Source organism: Plecotus auritus (assembly GCF_963455305.1).
Source record: "Plecotus auritus genome assembly, chromosome: 11".
Classification (NCBI taxonomy): Eukaryota; Metazoa; Chordata; class Mammalia; order Chiroptera; family Vespertilionidae; genus Plecotus; species Plecotus auritus.
The window spans coordinates 11,205,542-11,221,378 of record NC_137777.1 but is presented as its reverse complement, the minus strand read 5'-3'; the positions used below and the strand labels follow the sequence as shown (position 1 = coordinate 11,221,378).

At 42.3% G+C, this 15,837-nt stretch overlaps 1 protein-coding gene across 3 annotated transcripts in view; it reads right to left on the bottom strand.

The window, feature by feature from the left end:
- Positions 1–15,837, bottom strand: part of CPQ (carboxypeptidase Q) — a 385,779-nt gene that overhangs the window by 68,041 nt on the left and 301,901 nt on the right. For all 3 annotated transcript variants that reach the window (XM_080646549.1, XM_080646548.1, XM_080646550.1), the window contains exon 7: positions 1,048–1,249. In XM_080646549.1, the coding sequence (XP_080502675.1) occupies positions 1,048–1,249 (202 nt within the window). The remainder of the gene's footprint in view (positions 1–1,047; positions 1,250–15,837) is intronic.

Genomic DNA, 15,837 nt, shown 5'->3' with positions numbered 1-15,837 from the left:
TATATTTTATTGATTTTTTACAGAGAGGGGAGAGGGATAGAGAGTTAGAAACATTGATGAGAGAGAAACATCAACCAGCTGCCTCCTGCACACTCCCTACTGGGTATGTGTCTGCAACGAAGGTACATGCCCTTGACTGGAATCGAACCTGGGACCCTTGAGTCCGCAGGCCGACGCTCTGAGCCAAACCAGTTAGGGCCCAGGACCGTTTTTTAAAAGATCAATCTGATAAGTCACTGATCAGGGTAGTTTCTGTTCAACCTCTTACATGAGTCTTTGCATTAGAATAACAATTTTCAACCCTTTTCATCTCATGGCACACATAAACTAATTAATAAAATCCTGCGGCATACCAAAAAATATATTTTTTGCCAATTGGACAAAAATAGGTATAATTTTGATTCATTCACATCAGATGGCTATTATTGTGTTGCCTGTTGTCATTTTTTATTTATTTGACATTCTAAGGGAAAAGAGGTCCTTGCCCCTGACTAAATAGTATGTTTTAAAAATTATTGTGGCACACTGGTTGAAATACGCTACACTAGAAAAAAAATGATTAGCAGGAAATATCCTACTCTCAAAGGAGAAATCTCTAATGGTAAAATTTCAGAAACCATTGTATTTGGGAAAGGAATTATTTGGGTCAGAGAAGATTTCCTAGCACAGGACTAGAGCTAGAAGTATGTTAGTAGTAATAATTGTTTTCTATTCCATTTCTCAAATTTTGATTGTGAAATCACTTTTACTACAATCACAAAAGATACATATTAAAAAGAGAGAGAGAGAGAGATTTCTAGGCCCAATTCCAGAATTATTAAGTCATAATCTCTGGCAGTGAGAAACTTTTAATTTAGAAAGAGAAGACATATGGGTAAGCAAATACAAATGAGTATTATTATCCAAGTTTGGAAATGATCAGATTATACCTTATAGGCAAAAAGCTTAGAGTGTCCATGTATTTAATGGCCTATCTGTATTCATTGTGGTGTGTAAGAATAGACATAGCAGTATCTGAGGAACCCCAACGTTATCACTTGGTCTTACCAGGCACTCCAGCTTGGATCCAGAAGTTAATGTCTGTCCCTTCGCCAGCACTGAAGACCTGTGTGACATTGATGGGTTGCAGCAGGCGCATGACCTCCTTCATGATGGCTCTGGCCTTTTCGCTGCCAGTGAATTGCAGCCCAGAGGGTAAGAAGGTCCCCGCATCAGACTCCATCACCAGGCTGTAGTTGGAAATATTTGCCTAAACAAAGACAAAAGTGTTGGATTTATTTCTGTTGCTTGTTTACTTTCTCCTTGGGAACTATCAACAACAATAATCAAATACTTTATCTCTTCGCCAGTTCTTGCCAAAACACATCTTCCTCTGCCTGATTGAGGGTCTGGTCTGTGTATTACCTAACTATTCTGAGATGCACATTACTCATCCTGGGATTTGCCAAACTCGAGTTGACACGGAAGGATTAAAAAAGATAATAAACAGGAATGTAAAGCCCCATACTAAAATTATTCAATTATTTTTACTAGCCATAATATTCTTTCAACTAATTTTCTTAAGGGCCTACTGCATACCAGGATGCAATCCCTCCTATATGGTGAGGGATCTCCAGATAGCATTAGCGATGCAACTGATTGGAGAATTGCATGAATTTCCCTTCTTCGTTGCCAGTGAGAGTCGGGTTCTTGGGGTGCCACTGAAATAAGCATTTCCAGAGGTCCCCAAAGGAAATGAGATTTGGTAGAAAGCTTTATTTACATGGAATTACATCGCTCGGTTTCAAAAGTTCCATTTCCCTTAAAACCAGTCCTGGGAAAAATGCAGCTGGGAATTCAGCAGAGCTAAAAGCAAAGCCAGTGTCCAGAGTTTCTGTTCCATGATGGAGCTGGGTCCAGCACAGCATCAGGCTAGTTGCAGCCCATTAGTCTATGTGTGTGGGGTCCACATAGCTGTGGGCCACGTGAGGGAGTGCAGAGTGAGAGAACCCCACAAACCAGGAATCAGATGCAAGCAGCGAGAGAGAAGGGAGGGAATGCCTTTGTTCAGGAGCTGATGAATTTCAGATTTCACACCTTTGCAGGGACCACGCCTATTTTGGCCAATGACCTGCTCCCAGGTGTGACTGACAGGTAATCATCTTCTCTTTGTCACCCCAACCTCGCTGGGCATGCCTATAATATTCAGCCTTTCATGTGTTCCTGTCCAGTTCATTAATAACTGGGTTAAATACAACGATATCAAAACAAAAGAAGGTCTACTCTATGGACTATGCTTCTTTCCTCTAAGTCAGTGGTTCTCAACCTTCCTAATGCCGCGACCCTTTAATACAGTTCCTCATGTTGTGGTGACCCCAACCATAAAATTATTTTCGTTGCTACTTCATAATTGTAATTTTGCTACTGTTAATGAATCGTAATGTAAATACATGTGTTTTCCAATGGTCTTAGGCTCTACAGCAGCAGTTCTCAACCCACAGGTCCATAGAGTAGACCTTCTTTTGTTTTGATATCATTGTATTTAACCCAGTTATTAATGAACTGTAGAGCCTAAGACCATCGGAAAACACAGATATTTACATTACGATTCATAACAGTAGCAAAATTACAGTTATGAAGTAGCAACGAAAATAATTTTATGGTTGGGGTTCACCACAACATGAGGAACTGTATTAAAGGGTCGCGGCATTAGGAAGGTTGAGAACCACTGCTCTAAGTAGATACTCTACCTTCTTTTAATCGTGAGTTCTGAAGCTTAAAGGCATCAAGCTGACAGGTTTGTCTAGGGTTCCTGATGTTGTTCCATCTGCTGCATCCCCAGGGAGAGGTAACAGAACAATACATGAAACGCTGCTCTCTCTGGTGGACAGCCATAGCTCTGTAAACCCTGGCGACTCTGCCAGGCCACTAGTTTGTTACCTCTTTCCAAATAAAGTCTGGGAAGAAAGCAAACAGTGATTTCATGTAGCTAATCGGCACTACAGGAGCTCAGAATATAAGAGGCTCTTGCCAGCTTGCACAGCTAAACTGTCACACTGACCTAAGACTTGCAAGTTTAAAGTCCTTCAGTTTCCCAGGAGCCGTCCACTTCTAGAAGACTGACCGACTGCTACCAACAACTACTTGGCCGAGTTATTTCCAAGCCATTCTGGATGGCACTGTATTTGTTTTTCACAGAGTAAAAATCAATAGTAACATTTGTACAGTGCTTCCAGAGAGCTTTGCATTTGTAATCTCCTTTGATCTTCTTCAAAAACCGATAAAGTAGACAAAGCGGCTTTACGGTTGATGTTGTTTTGTAGAAAAGGAACTGAGGGTCAGAGAGGTCAAGTGATTTGCTCAAAGTCACTCAGTTAGCAAATGGTAGAGCTGGGTCTAAAATCACATGCTTTCCAAAACTCCACACTACCCCTGCTAGCATTGGGTAGGGTGGTAAGCAATGCTTGTTCTGAATTAGGATGTTTTTTCACTTACATAACCTACTAAGACTTGCATAAGTATTGTTTTTTTGTCTAAAACACTCTTTTTTACAATAATGTCTTAACTATTACCATGGAAGTGTAAGTGTTATTATAAGGATAACAGGAGTGGCGAGTTCTAGAGGAGGATGTTGCCAGCATTTATGAGGACTGAACGGGGTAGCCCTGGGTTACCAACATTTTGTTACTGTTGTTGTTGTTAAGGATGAGGACGTTAACAAAGCAGAAGTCTGCTCATATTTTTAGTCTCACTTCTAAGGAATTTCTGTCCTCATGATGATTTTCAGAGAAAGACCCAAAGCATTTATAATGAAAAGTGCCATTTTGGTTGTCCACCGTGGCTACTACACAATGGCAGCATTATTAGAGTTAATAATGTGCAAAATATTTGCATTAATGCCTTTTATTCAGGGCTCGTTTAACTAGCACACCGATGCTAGGTCAGCAGGTTGACATGTCCTAACCCTCTCCCCTGATATGCCTGCTAACCCCCACCCCAAACTCACCCTATTCCCTGGAAATAGAAGAATTAGAAACATCATGGTATATCTGCAAGTGAAAACAGAAGGGGGTAATCTTATGTGTGAGGGTTCCCCCAGGTGGGCAAATCCCACCTTTCCAACAAGGAACTTAAGCAAAGTGTTCCTAATTACGTACAATTTAGGTTAAAAGTGGAGCTAGGTAGCAGTTTGGCTGTTAGACCAACACTAATAAGCAGCCTGGTGCGATGGACACAGTGCTGGATGCACTGTATTCTGTTCCTGACATGCTGGCCTGCCAGGGGTATGACTGCTTTCCTCCCTCTGTCTCCACGTTATCTCACCTTGGCCTTTGGCTTCTCCATCTGTATGCTTGGACAAATGCTCTATTCCAAAGCTGGAATAATGAGTCTGTGCATATGGAGCTTTGAGTGCCTTCAAATTAAAGACTTTTGTAGGTCGAAGTGAAAGTGGTTGCATGAGCTGACCTTGTCGGGGTGCCTAACAAAGTGTGCATGAAGGGCTTCTTGGCCATCTTCAACTGCAAATGAACAGATGATCTAGGGTCAGGGGACTCCGGTTTGGGAATGCCACTGTGCAATGTTGATAGGAACATAGAGAATAATACATACTAGTATGAAGATCTTGCAAAGGTGCCCTATGCTATATTTGCAGCAGCCAGTTTAGTAGAGAGATAAGAGCTTTGGAATTATTCAGACTGGGTTTCATCCTCGGATTAACCAATCATTGGTTCTGTGACTTTGGCCAGTCTAGGTAACCTCTCCATTTCTCCCTCCAGAAATGGGCGTGATAATAGCAGCCAGTTCATGGAGTTGTAGGAAAGAATGCATTGTAAAGCCTGGTGTATAATTAGCACTTGATAAACAGTTGTTACAGGTCTTAGCACTAGGTATCATTACCTCTCAAATTTTCAAGAATTGGTAGGCTGCTTATAACAACAGTAGGTAGCATTTTACAGTGCTTCCTACACACCAGACACTGGGAAATGCTTTACAGCTTATCCCATGTAATGTCACGTTCTGTGAGTGAAGCAACTGACATTTAGTTGGGTTAGTTGACTTTCCCAGGGTTACCTAGTTAGTAAGTGGGGCAGCCAGGATTCAAACGCAAAGTCTGCCCCAAGCTTGTGCTCTCAACTCCCGCACTGCCCTGTAGGCTGGCACTTGGCAAGTGTCAGGCCAAAAGCCCTCACTTTAAAAAAAAATGTTTTTATTGATTTTAGAGAAAGAAAAAGGGAGAGGTAGAGAGAGAGAGAAACATCCCTGAGAGAGAAATATCCATCGGCTGCCTCCTACATGCTCCCTACTGAGGACTGAGCTGGCAACCCAGGCATGTGCCCTGACCAAGAATTGAACCAGTGACCTCTTGGTGCACGGGACGCCGCCCAACCAACTGAGCCACAGCAGCGGGCGTGCCTCACTTTTAATGTAAAACACAGATACTGCAGTTACACAAATATATAGGGTTTGAAATACTTTTTATGACCGTAATACAGTGTCTATGTGGACAGATTTAATCATCTTTGCTAATAAAGTAATTTAACTAAGCAAATACAAGAATAAAAGCAAAACCAAAAACACTATTGCTCTATGAGTTTCTTCCAACTAGGAATAAAAAGCCTGAAATAATAAAAAGTCTTTTCAAGCTGAATTCGACAGGATGCGCAGAAGTCAGTAAACTGGAATTCTGGCGAAGGTAGAGATACATGTTTGACTTCTGTTCGTGTAGAACGGTATTAGCTGCTGCTAACATGATGGCGGCATTCCCTAGTATTCTATTTATATATAAGCATCTCCCTATGTTTTTGATAGAGAACTAAGAAAACAAACCACCCACCGTCCATGACACTGCTTTTCCCCCATATGTATGGAGCTGTTGTCTAATTGTTAGCACCTGTGAGGGAGACAGCAACGACTGTCTCTGCACAGAGCAACTGGGCTGAGCACGCGGGTCACTGGGCTGTTAGACCTGCTGCTTCTCGGGAACGCGTTGTCACACCCGTGTTCCTTACTGTGCCGTAATCACTGGGGACACACTCAGTGTAGATTTGAAAAGTTGATTTTAGCTAGTGGCAGTGGAGCAGAACCAGGCTCATTTCACTTGACCCACACAACACAACAAGATATTGGTCTTCCTGTTCCTTCTAGAGACAAGGTTTTAGTACTGAGACAGCCAGCACCCAAGCTGAGGCAGATGGATGACGATGCTGAGCAGCTCAAAGATAAGCTCAGCCCTTATCTGCAAAAGCCCACTTTGCTCTCTTAAGAAGCAGCTCTTTACCAGGAGACATGGAAGCTGTCCTTTATTGCCATGCAATGTACATAATGCAATGGAGAGAAATGCTCCCACGAACATCCTAGGTTCGGATCATTGGATTAGTTAATAACTGCTCAGGTTGAGGATTCATAACTTTGCCTTGTGCTAGAATCACATCCTATTACACGGCTCTTTCTTTCTTCAAGGGTCAGTCTACCAAAGAACCATTACGTAACCATTAGCATTCTTGGGGTGCAAAGCAAGATAAAAACAAAGGAAAGTGTTTAAAATATATACTGCATGTTTTACCATGCTCACTCCCTAATATAAACACGAAGATGATGTTTGTGTTCTTTGCCTTTATAAAATTCCAGGCGATTCTTCTTCAGAAATATCATCCCAAGTTCAGTATCTCCATTCCTTCCAAATCTGGCTTCCTCTTTGTTTTAAAGCTTTTATTTTCTCATAACCTAGGTCAGTGGTCGGCAAACTGCGGCTCGCGAGCCACATGCGGCACTTTGGCCCCTTGAGTTTTTAGCCAAGGCCAGCTTAGGAGTACCCTAATTAAGTTAATAACAATGTGCCTACCTATATAGTTTAAGTTTAAAAAATTTGGCTCTCAAAAGAAATTTCAATCGTCGTACTGTTGATATTTGGCTCTGTTGAATAATGAGTTTGCCGACCACTGACTAGGTGACATGTCTTTGGTTTTGAACTAAAGTAATATTGCAGTCCCAAAATCAAATGAGGAGAAAAAGAGATGCCTAATCATTCCAATTAATCATGTAGCCTCCTCAATTCAATCTTCAAAAAAGCAAACTCTGCCCTGACATGGGGCAATCATTCTCAGTTGCACTGTCCTGCCCCAGTAAAGGTTAATATTCTGCAGATGATGGTGGCGATACTGTTTGGTCAGGTGGTGGGCTCAAAACAAGTTCCCAGAACCAAATCAGCTAATGACTCCCTGTGCTGAGCTGTTGCAATCATCTCTTCCAGCTGTGCCCTGACCCTGGAATTCCCAGTTCAAGGGGTAAAGCTGGGGAAAGGGGTTTCTTCTCACAGCTTCAGCTCAAACGCCTGTCAGGATTGGGGGCTTGGTAAAGAGGTATCTCAGGGCTGTGCAAAGCCAAGAACAGGTTTTACTTACCGGCCAGGTCTACCCCGAAGTTCAGACTTTTATTTCTGACAGTCTCCAGAGTTCAGTTTTGAACAGCCTGGGGTGCCCAAGGGAGAGCCAGGGAAGGGACGATGACGAAGTGGAGTGCCGTAAGTTATTTTTATTTGCCAGCTAAATGGCTGCAGCTGGGGAAATGGGCAGACTTGGGCAAGTTACATCAGTACTAAAATTGCAGGCGCCTATGGTGGTTTAGCCAGCACGGTGCTGGAGACGGGAACAGAATGAATGGCTTCTGGAGAGCTCTTTCCAGCCCTAACATTCTGTGTGTGTACAGGGTTCTGTTGTGAGAACCTGTGTTTTCATGCAATCCAATTTTCACGTTCTCCAAAGCACTCTAGATCTCAGAGAATTCTTCTCTGGAGCTGGTTACAGCCCATGGAGAGCCCTTAAACTTACTGAAAACACATGATCCCCCTATAAATGTCACTGTGGTAATGCTAGTGAGCCAGAAGCGAAACATGTGACATAAACACAGGCTAAAAGAGATAAGAATTTTATTTACATTACCTAGGAAATATGATTGTGTTCACATTTCTTTTAGAAAAAGAAAAGAAACATTATCCAAGATTAATCAGAAAAAGTTGACATGGCAAGTTTCTATCTATGTGTTTCATTTTATTCCTGCATGTTGAAGCAACATAATCAATAGTTAGAAGCAGTGAGACTCAAGGGCTCCACAATTAGATTTTGATTCCTTGAATAGATTGCACTGGTCACGTTTTTGTGTTACTAGTTTCATGTGTATTTCAATATTGCATTGCAGAAGAGAAAGCAACAGTGCAGCTGGCTGGCTTTGTGAAAGCGGCCTTCTCTGCCTTCTCACTCTCTCTCTCTCTCAAGCCCTCTCCCTCCTGGTATGGCCCTGTCAGTCTATCTTCTTATTCCTACTACATTCCCACCCTTCCCCAGGCTCAAACTGGAAGAACTAAATGAGAAACTCTTCCTTCAGTTGATGGTTGTTTTTGACACTGTTACATGCTAAATAAGAATAAAGTCATGTTTCTTGTTTTTGATGAGGCTGTTTTACCAACCAAGATAGTGGTTACTCTAATCCCCTTCTCTTGTCTGGGAAAACGACGGCAACTTCTTTAAGGCCCTTTCTAACAATTGACAGATGAGTTCATCTTCTTATAAGTACAGTGGTCAGGTTATTGCTTTTAAAAATACAGTACTTATTCTCTTAATCGGCAAAAAATAGGCTACTCTATACTCAAAAACTGAAATATTCACTCAATCCTAAGGCACGTCATATTAAAACACGATTAGTCATTAATTCTCCTTTCTTTATAACCTACAGCAGTTTTGAATGAGAGTATCCTCATGTGCTTTACTTGATCAAGCACTCTTTACTAATACCAGTAAAGATACTAAACACAGTTTTAGAAGTAATTAAATATATATATATATATATATATATATATATATATATATTATTGATTTCAGAGAGAGGAAGGGAGAGAGAGAAATATCAATGAGAGAGAATCATCAATCGGCTGCCTCCTGCCTGCCCCCTACTGGGGATTGAGCCCACAACTTGGACATGTGCCCTGATTGACTGGGAATCCAACCAGGACCTCCTGGTTCATAGGTTGATGCTCAACCACTGAACAACACCAGCCAGGCTAGAAGTAATTCTATTTTCGTAAGCATGCCTTTCCTTCTTCTCTCTCCAAACCACAAGAGTCATGAAACATCATGAAAAACAGTAACATCCAAATATGAGTTTCAAGTCTCCTGGTCTACTCAAGTGGTTTCATGCCTTATCTCTCCCCTAGCCTTCCATGCCTAACATGCTACACCCCTATCTAATATGTTCGGCTGTTGCACTTTATTCAATTTTTTTTAAGCCTACCTTGCTCCTGAAAGAATTCAAGGCTTCCTCTAGGAAAAGATCATAATACCATATTTTAAAAGCATGTAAATTTTCAGAACTCAAGAAAATGCCCCGAAGGCAGGGATCAAATCTGTGTGGACCTCTCCCATATTTCCAGCTTAAATTACAGTGCTCAGCACATAGTAGGTGGTCAATAAATGTTTGAGGAAAAAGAACACACTGGAAAAATTTGTCAGGATTCCCCAACAGCAACCTGAGGATATGTGAGCTCTAGCACATGCTGCTGGGGAGGAAAAAAGATGGATGCATCAGGGAGCTCTCATTATCAAGGAAAAGAAAGCACAGCACCAGCACCTTGAAAAAAGCAACAATTTTTCCAGCATTCAGTTCTAAGAGGAATTATTACGTGGCTCTTTATATAAGGAACATTGAACTAAATAATGGACAAAGTCTCCAATAACAGTTTTACAGAATAGGCAGAAACACTTACTTTTCGAAACACTATTTTCTAAATATTAATCCTCAATTAAAGCCAAAAGCAAAATATTACATCATATTTTAGTAAAGGTGTTGTTTTTTTTGGGGAGTAAAGTGTATTTATTCAATAGTTATTGAGATAGAAACAGAGGAATAGGGTGACCATTCATCCCTGTTTCCCCTGGGCAGTGCTAGTTTATACCCTTTGTCTTGGTATGGTCATTAAGAGTACGTCCTTCCTCTCATAAAAGTTTCCTGGTTTTAGTAGTAAATCATACTGCCAATCTACCTATGAAGGAATCTACACTAATAAAAGAGAAAGATGCAAATTGACCGTACCTTTGCGGCACCCACCAGCCAATCAGGACTGAGTATGCAAATTAACCCAACAATGATGGTGGTTAATTTGCATACGCAGGTGCCAAGTGGCCAGGGGCAGGGCAGGATGCTTGCAGGGCGGGTCGCCATGGCAACAATGCAGGCATTCCACACTGCCCCAGCAGCTCCGGGCCTCTGGGCAGAGTGGGAAGGCAGAAAGGCGGCTCCGGTCGGAGCGAAGGCAGTGCCGGCAGCCAGGGGAAGAAGGCCCATTCTTGCAAGAATCTTCATGCATCGGGCCTCTAGTTTGTATATAAAGATGACTAAGATAGGACTAGTTCTTTATGAAAGGGCAGAGTTTAACAGCAGAGGTAATATCTGGCTATTATATTAAATGTGATAAATTTTATGAAAAAGATATGTTAAAAGAACAGGGGGCAGCAACTACTGGAAAAGTTGGGGAGAGATTGATAGAGGTGGTAATGTTTGGCCTGAGTGAAGGCCCTTGATTGGAAGTTCTCATTTTCTTTAGCTGGTTTTCTCATCTACCTGATCTCCTGATGTTGGGGTGGTCATAAACAGTCTACAGGCCTCTTCGTTCTCTGTCCACACTTGCTCTGTTGGTGCTCTCATCCAGATTTGGTGCTCTCATCTCCTGAACTCCAGACTCCTATCCAATAGCAACTGAGCATCTCTACTTACATGGCTAATAATGTGTTGGTTTCCTACTTCTGCGATTACAAACGGCCACAAATTTAGTGGCTTAAAACAACGCAGGTTTATTCTCTTCCAGTTCTGGAGGTCCTAAGTCTGAAATGGGTCTTTAGGGCTAAAATCAAGGTGCTGGCTGGGCTACTTCTTCCTGGAGGCTCAATGGGAAATCTGGTTCCTTGCCTTTTCCACCTTCTAGAAGCCTCCCCCACTCTTTGACTCACAAATCCTCATCAATTTCCTTTTCTCCTCCAGTTTCAGTCATCACATCACCTTCTTGCACCTTTGATCTTCTTGCCTCTCTCTTATAAGGAGGGTCCAAATCAGTAAACAGCAAACCCACCCTTCTGATTGTTGAATCTAAACTTATGACAGCCAAAAATATGTATTTTTTATTTCTCTCTTGCTCTCACTCCCAAAATGCAATCTTTCAGCAAATCTAGTTGTCTTGAACAAAACAGACATTACTCTCCAACAACGTCTCACCAGCTCTTTTTTACCTGGTCCAAGCCAAGGTCATCCTTCACCTGGAGTATTTCCATAGCTTCCTAACTGTCTCCCTGTTTCAACCATTGCCATACTTCAGCCTATTCTCTACACAGAAGCTATAGTAATCATGTTAAAAAAAACACACACACACACACCAACACACCACTAAGTCAAATGATGCTATTTAGTAGACCCTCTACATTGTTTTCATCTCACTTAGGCGAGAAGGTAAAGTCCTTATATTCACCTTTAAGGCTGTAGATGTAGCGCCTGACCTTCCATAGCTTCTCTGACCTCATTTCTTACTAATCTCAACTTCACTTTCACTGTTTCAGCTGCCTTAGTTCCTCAATAATGCTTGGGTTTTGGAGCTTTTGTCCTTGCTACTTATTCTGACTGTTACTTCTTTCCTCTGGGTATCTCTCATTTCCTCCAGGGCTCTGCTGAAATGCCCTCTTCTTAGGAAAGTCTTTCTGATCACCTTAAATAAAAGACTTCTCTTAAAACTCCTTATGGCACTCCCTAAGTTTCATGTTCTGTTTTATTTTTCTCCTTTCTATCAATAACAAGTGTTTATTTTTATTGTCTGTCTCCCCTTGGAAGAATATATTATCCCTAATAATAGGGACTTTCCTATCGTGTTTACTGCTCGTAATAGATAATTTAATAGCTATAAACCTTCCCTTCCCTGTATGTATGCCCTTTTGCAATGTGAATTTGCAACTTCTTTCACCAAGTGGTATAACCTCTTTCTCTACCCTATGAATCAGGCTGGTTTGTGACTTTCTTTCACCAATAGACTCTGGAAGACGTGACACACAAGATTTCAGAGCATGGGCCACATGCTATCACCTTGACCTTTTAATGCACTAAGACTGGTATGTAAGAAGCCTGGACTAGCCTCCTTGAGGTTGAGGTCCACATGGAGAGAGAAGTCCAGCTGACAGAAAGCCCAACTTCCATACATATAAGTGCAACCAACTTTAACATTCCAGCCCAGCCCAGCTGCTCGATGACCACAGCCTGAGTGACCAGATAATATACAGAATGCCCAGTTCAATTTGAAGTTTAGATACATACTTTCTTAGTATGACTATATTCTATGTGGCATTTAGTAGATGTATGCTCCCTACTAACAGGAAATTTCATGATGACAGGGTGCCTGGTACATCACAAAGAACATATAACGGGTGTTCAATGAATATCTGTTGAATGAGTGAACATTCTGTATTATTGATTCAGAGGAGATTTATATCCTATCTAATAAAAGAGTAATATGCAAATTAACCATCACTCCACTACACCCACAAGCCATGCCCGCCAGCCAATCAGGAGTGAGTATGCAAATTAACCCAACCAAGATGGCTGCAGCCACGGAGTGAGCAGGAGGCTTGGGTTTCCCCGGCAATGGAGGAAGCCAAGCTTTCCGCACACCCTAGTGGGCCCAGGCCTCCACTCAAGACTACAAAGTTTCAATTATAGAAGATAAATAAATCCCAACAAAAATGGCGGCAGCCATGGAGCTGGAGAGAGCAGGAGGCTTGGGTTGCACCCGGCAATGGAGGAAGCCAAGTTCCCGCAGCCCTGGCCTGCCTTGGCCTCCGCTACAGTTTCAATTATAGAAAATAAATAAATCCCAACAAAAATGGCTGCAGCCACAGAGCAAGCAGGAGGCTTGGCTCTGTTCAAGGCTACAAAGTTTCAATTATAGAAGATAAAAAAATCCCAGATACCAGGGCCTCCGCTTGGGTCACCGGGGGGCATGGCCGGCCTGCAAACCACCACAGGCCCCTCGCCTAGGCCGCCCTACACCCCAAGGAAACCCCCACCCTGATCTGGGACACCCTTCAGGGCAAACCAGCCGGCCCCCACCCTTGCACCAGGCCTCTATCCTATCTAATAAATGAGTAATATGCAAATTGACCATCACTCCCACACAAGATGGCTGCCCCCATGTGGACACAAGATGGCCGCCACAAGATGGCCAGCAAGGGAGGGCAGTTGGGAGGGACCAGGCCTGCAAGGGAGGGCAGTTGGGGGCGATCAAGCCTGCAGGGGAGGGCAATTAGGGGTGACTAGGCCTGCAGGGGAGGGCAGTTAGGGGCAAACAGGCTGGCAGGGGAGCAGTTAGACATCAATCAGGCTGGCAGGGGAGTGGTTAGGGGGTGATCAGGCTGGCAGGCAGAAGCGGTTAGGGGCAATCAGGAAGGCAGGCAGGCAAGCAGTTGGGAGCCAGCAGTCCTGGATTGTGAGAGGGATGTCAGACTGCCCGTTTAAGCCCGATCCTACCGGGATCAGGCCTAAACGGGCAGTCAGACATCCTTTGAGGGGTCCCAGATTGGAGAGGGTGCAGGCTGGGCTGAGGGGAACCCCCCCACCCCTGTGCACGAATTTTGTGCACTGGGCCTCTAGTGTTTGTATATAACCTGGATATGTGGGAAAGTTGGAATTTTATCATTTAAAAAATTAATGGGTCTGATTTGTAATCTTGCTCATGTGTTGGATCATGCCTACTCTGCTGAAGTGGGTTCAGAAGCACATGCATGAGCAAAGCCAAAACCATTCTCAACAAGCACCTTAGTATCTGCTGCAATGCCAAAGTACTTGCTCAGTTGAGTTCCCAGAATTTTTTACCAAAAGAATGAAGAAAAAAAAAAAAAAAAAAAAAAAAAAAAAGCTTGGCCAGGAAGAATCTGATTATTTGGTTTTATAATGAAAGAAGCCTCAAGCTGTCTATAGAATATTGAATTGAATAAAAGAGGCTGAACAAGTTAGCTACAAAACCATCTCACCCAACAAAATCAACTGACTTATTGAATGGAACGGTGGTGCATCCAATGGCATTGAGAGGCTGGTGGCTACAGTGGCCATGGGGGAAAGTGAGGAGAGAGAAAGAGAGGAAGAGAGAGAGAGAGAGAGAGAGAGAGAGAGAGAGAGAGAGAGAGAGAGAGAATATCAGGAGTAGGAAGAGAACTGCTCAGAGATAGTCCCAGTGAGGCTCATTAGGATGGGATAAAGAAGTCCTGTGAAGAATACTTGCCCTGGGGACAAGAGGATTTTCGAGATGAAGAAATAGGACCTCTAAGGGCACTATATCCCCTAGAGAGTAAAAACAGCCATCCCAGTGTTGACAGCAGAGAAGCTGAACTTCCACCAGACAGGGGCAGAGGTGATGAGAGAACAGAAAGTATTATTATCCACACAGATAATGTTTATGTGGAGAAAACCCCATGCCAAGGGCTATTTGTAGACTTCTCCCCTGAATTCCAAATTCCTTTACCAAGTTGTCTACTTGAGCTCTACATGTATCTCATTTAACTTGTTCAAAACTGAGCTCCTGGTCACTACCTCAACCTCCTTCTCAACTCCTCCCATTTTAGTTTTTCAAGCCACAAAATGTGGGGTCACACCTGACTCCTCTCTTTCTCTCACACTCTATCTACAACTCACTATCAGATCCTGTTGGCTCTTTTTAAAAAATATATATCTGGAGTTTGACAACTGCTCACCCCTTCCATTGCTATCATCTGGGTTCAAGATACCATCATCTCTCACTTAGATTATTTCTAGACCTAGTCCCCTTCCAGTCTATCCTCAAAGTGGCTTCCAAAGTGATCATTTTATGTTAATTCAGATCATGTTAAGTCCTCTGCTCAAAAGCCTCCAATGGTTCCAATCTCACTCAGAGAAGATGGCCCATGAGGCCTGACATGATCTGGGCTCCTTTCTATTGATGATCTCTTGTCCTATTAATTTCCCTCTATGGCCCTACTTTAAGCATGTGGACATCCTTGCTCTTTCCCGAATGCCAAGCGTGCAACAACAACTTCACGTTGCCTGAAGTGCTCTCTTCCACACATCCAGGTCTTTACTCAGACATCAGCACCCCAATGAAGTCTTGCTTGCTCCCATTCAACAAAAATTCAAACCACTCCCTTCCCACATACCCTATCTCTGTTCCTTGTCTTATTTTTCTTCTCAGTTGCTCTACTCAGCCAACATACTATTTAACTTATTTATCGAACTTGTTATCAGTCTTGATGCACTAGAATGAAAGCAAGATAAGGGCAGAGTTTAAAACAGTGCCTAGAACTTAGAAGGCTCTCCCAAAACATGTGCTGAGTGAATGAATAAATATGTATATTTATGTGTTTAAAGACATATGTGTGTAAATATACATATATGTAAACCATGCAAGTGTAGAACTAGACACTATTTTGGATGATGGTGGTGGTGGTGGTGAAAATAATGATGATGATGATGTGGTTGCCAGTGTTGGTGATAAGGCAACATAGGTTTTTTAAAAAATCTGCTCTAAAAAAAAATCTTCTCAAGAAAGTATAGGGTTCAACAACTAGTGTTTAAGCTGAATATTTTTTGTATAATCTATAAAGCTTTTAAAAATACAACATCCATTATAAACGCTAACAATAAATACTTCCAAGAAGACTATATGGAATGACAATAAAAATGGCCTTCAATTATCTAAATATAAAACTTACAAGGTTCCTTCAATAATGGAATAAGAAGATACTCTTATTCTGATAGCTAGGCAAAAATTGTCTCCTTCTCAGGTGAAAACAGGGCTGAATGCAT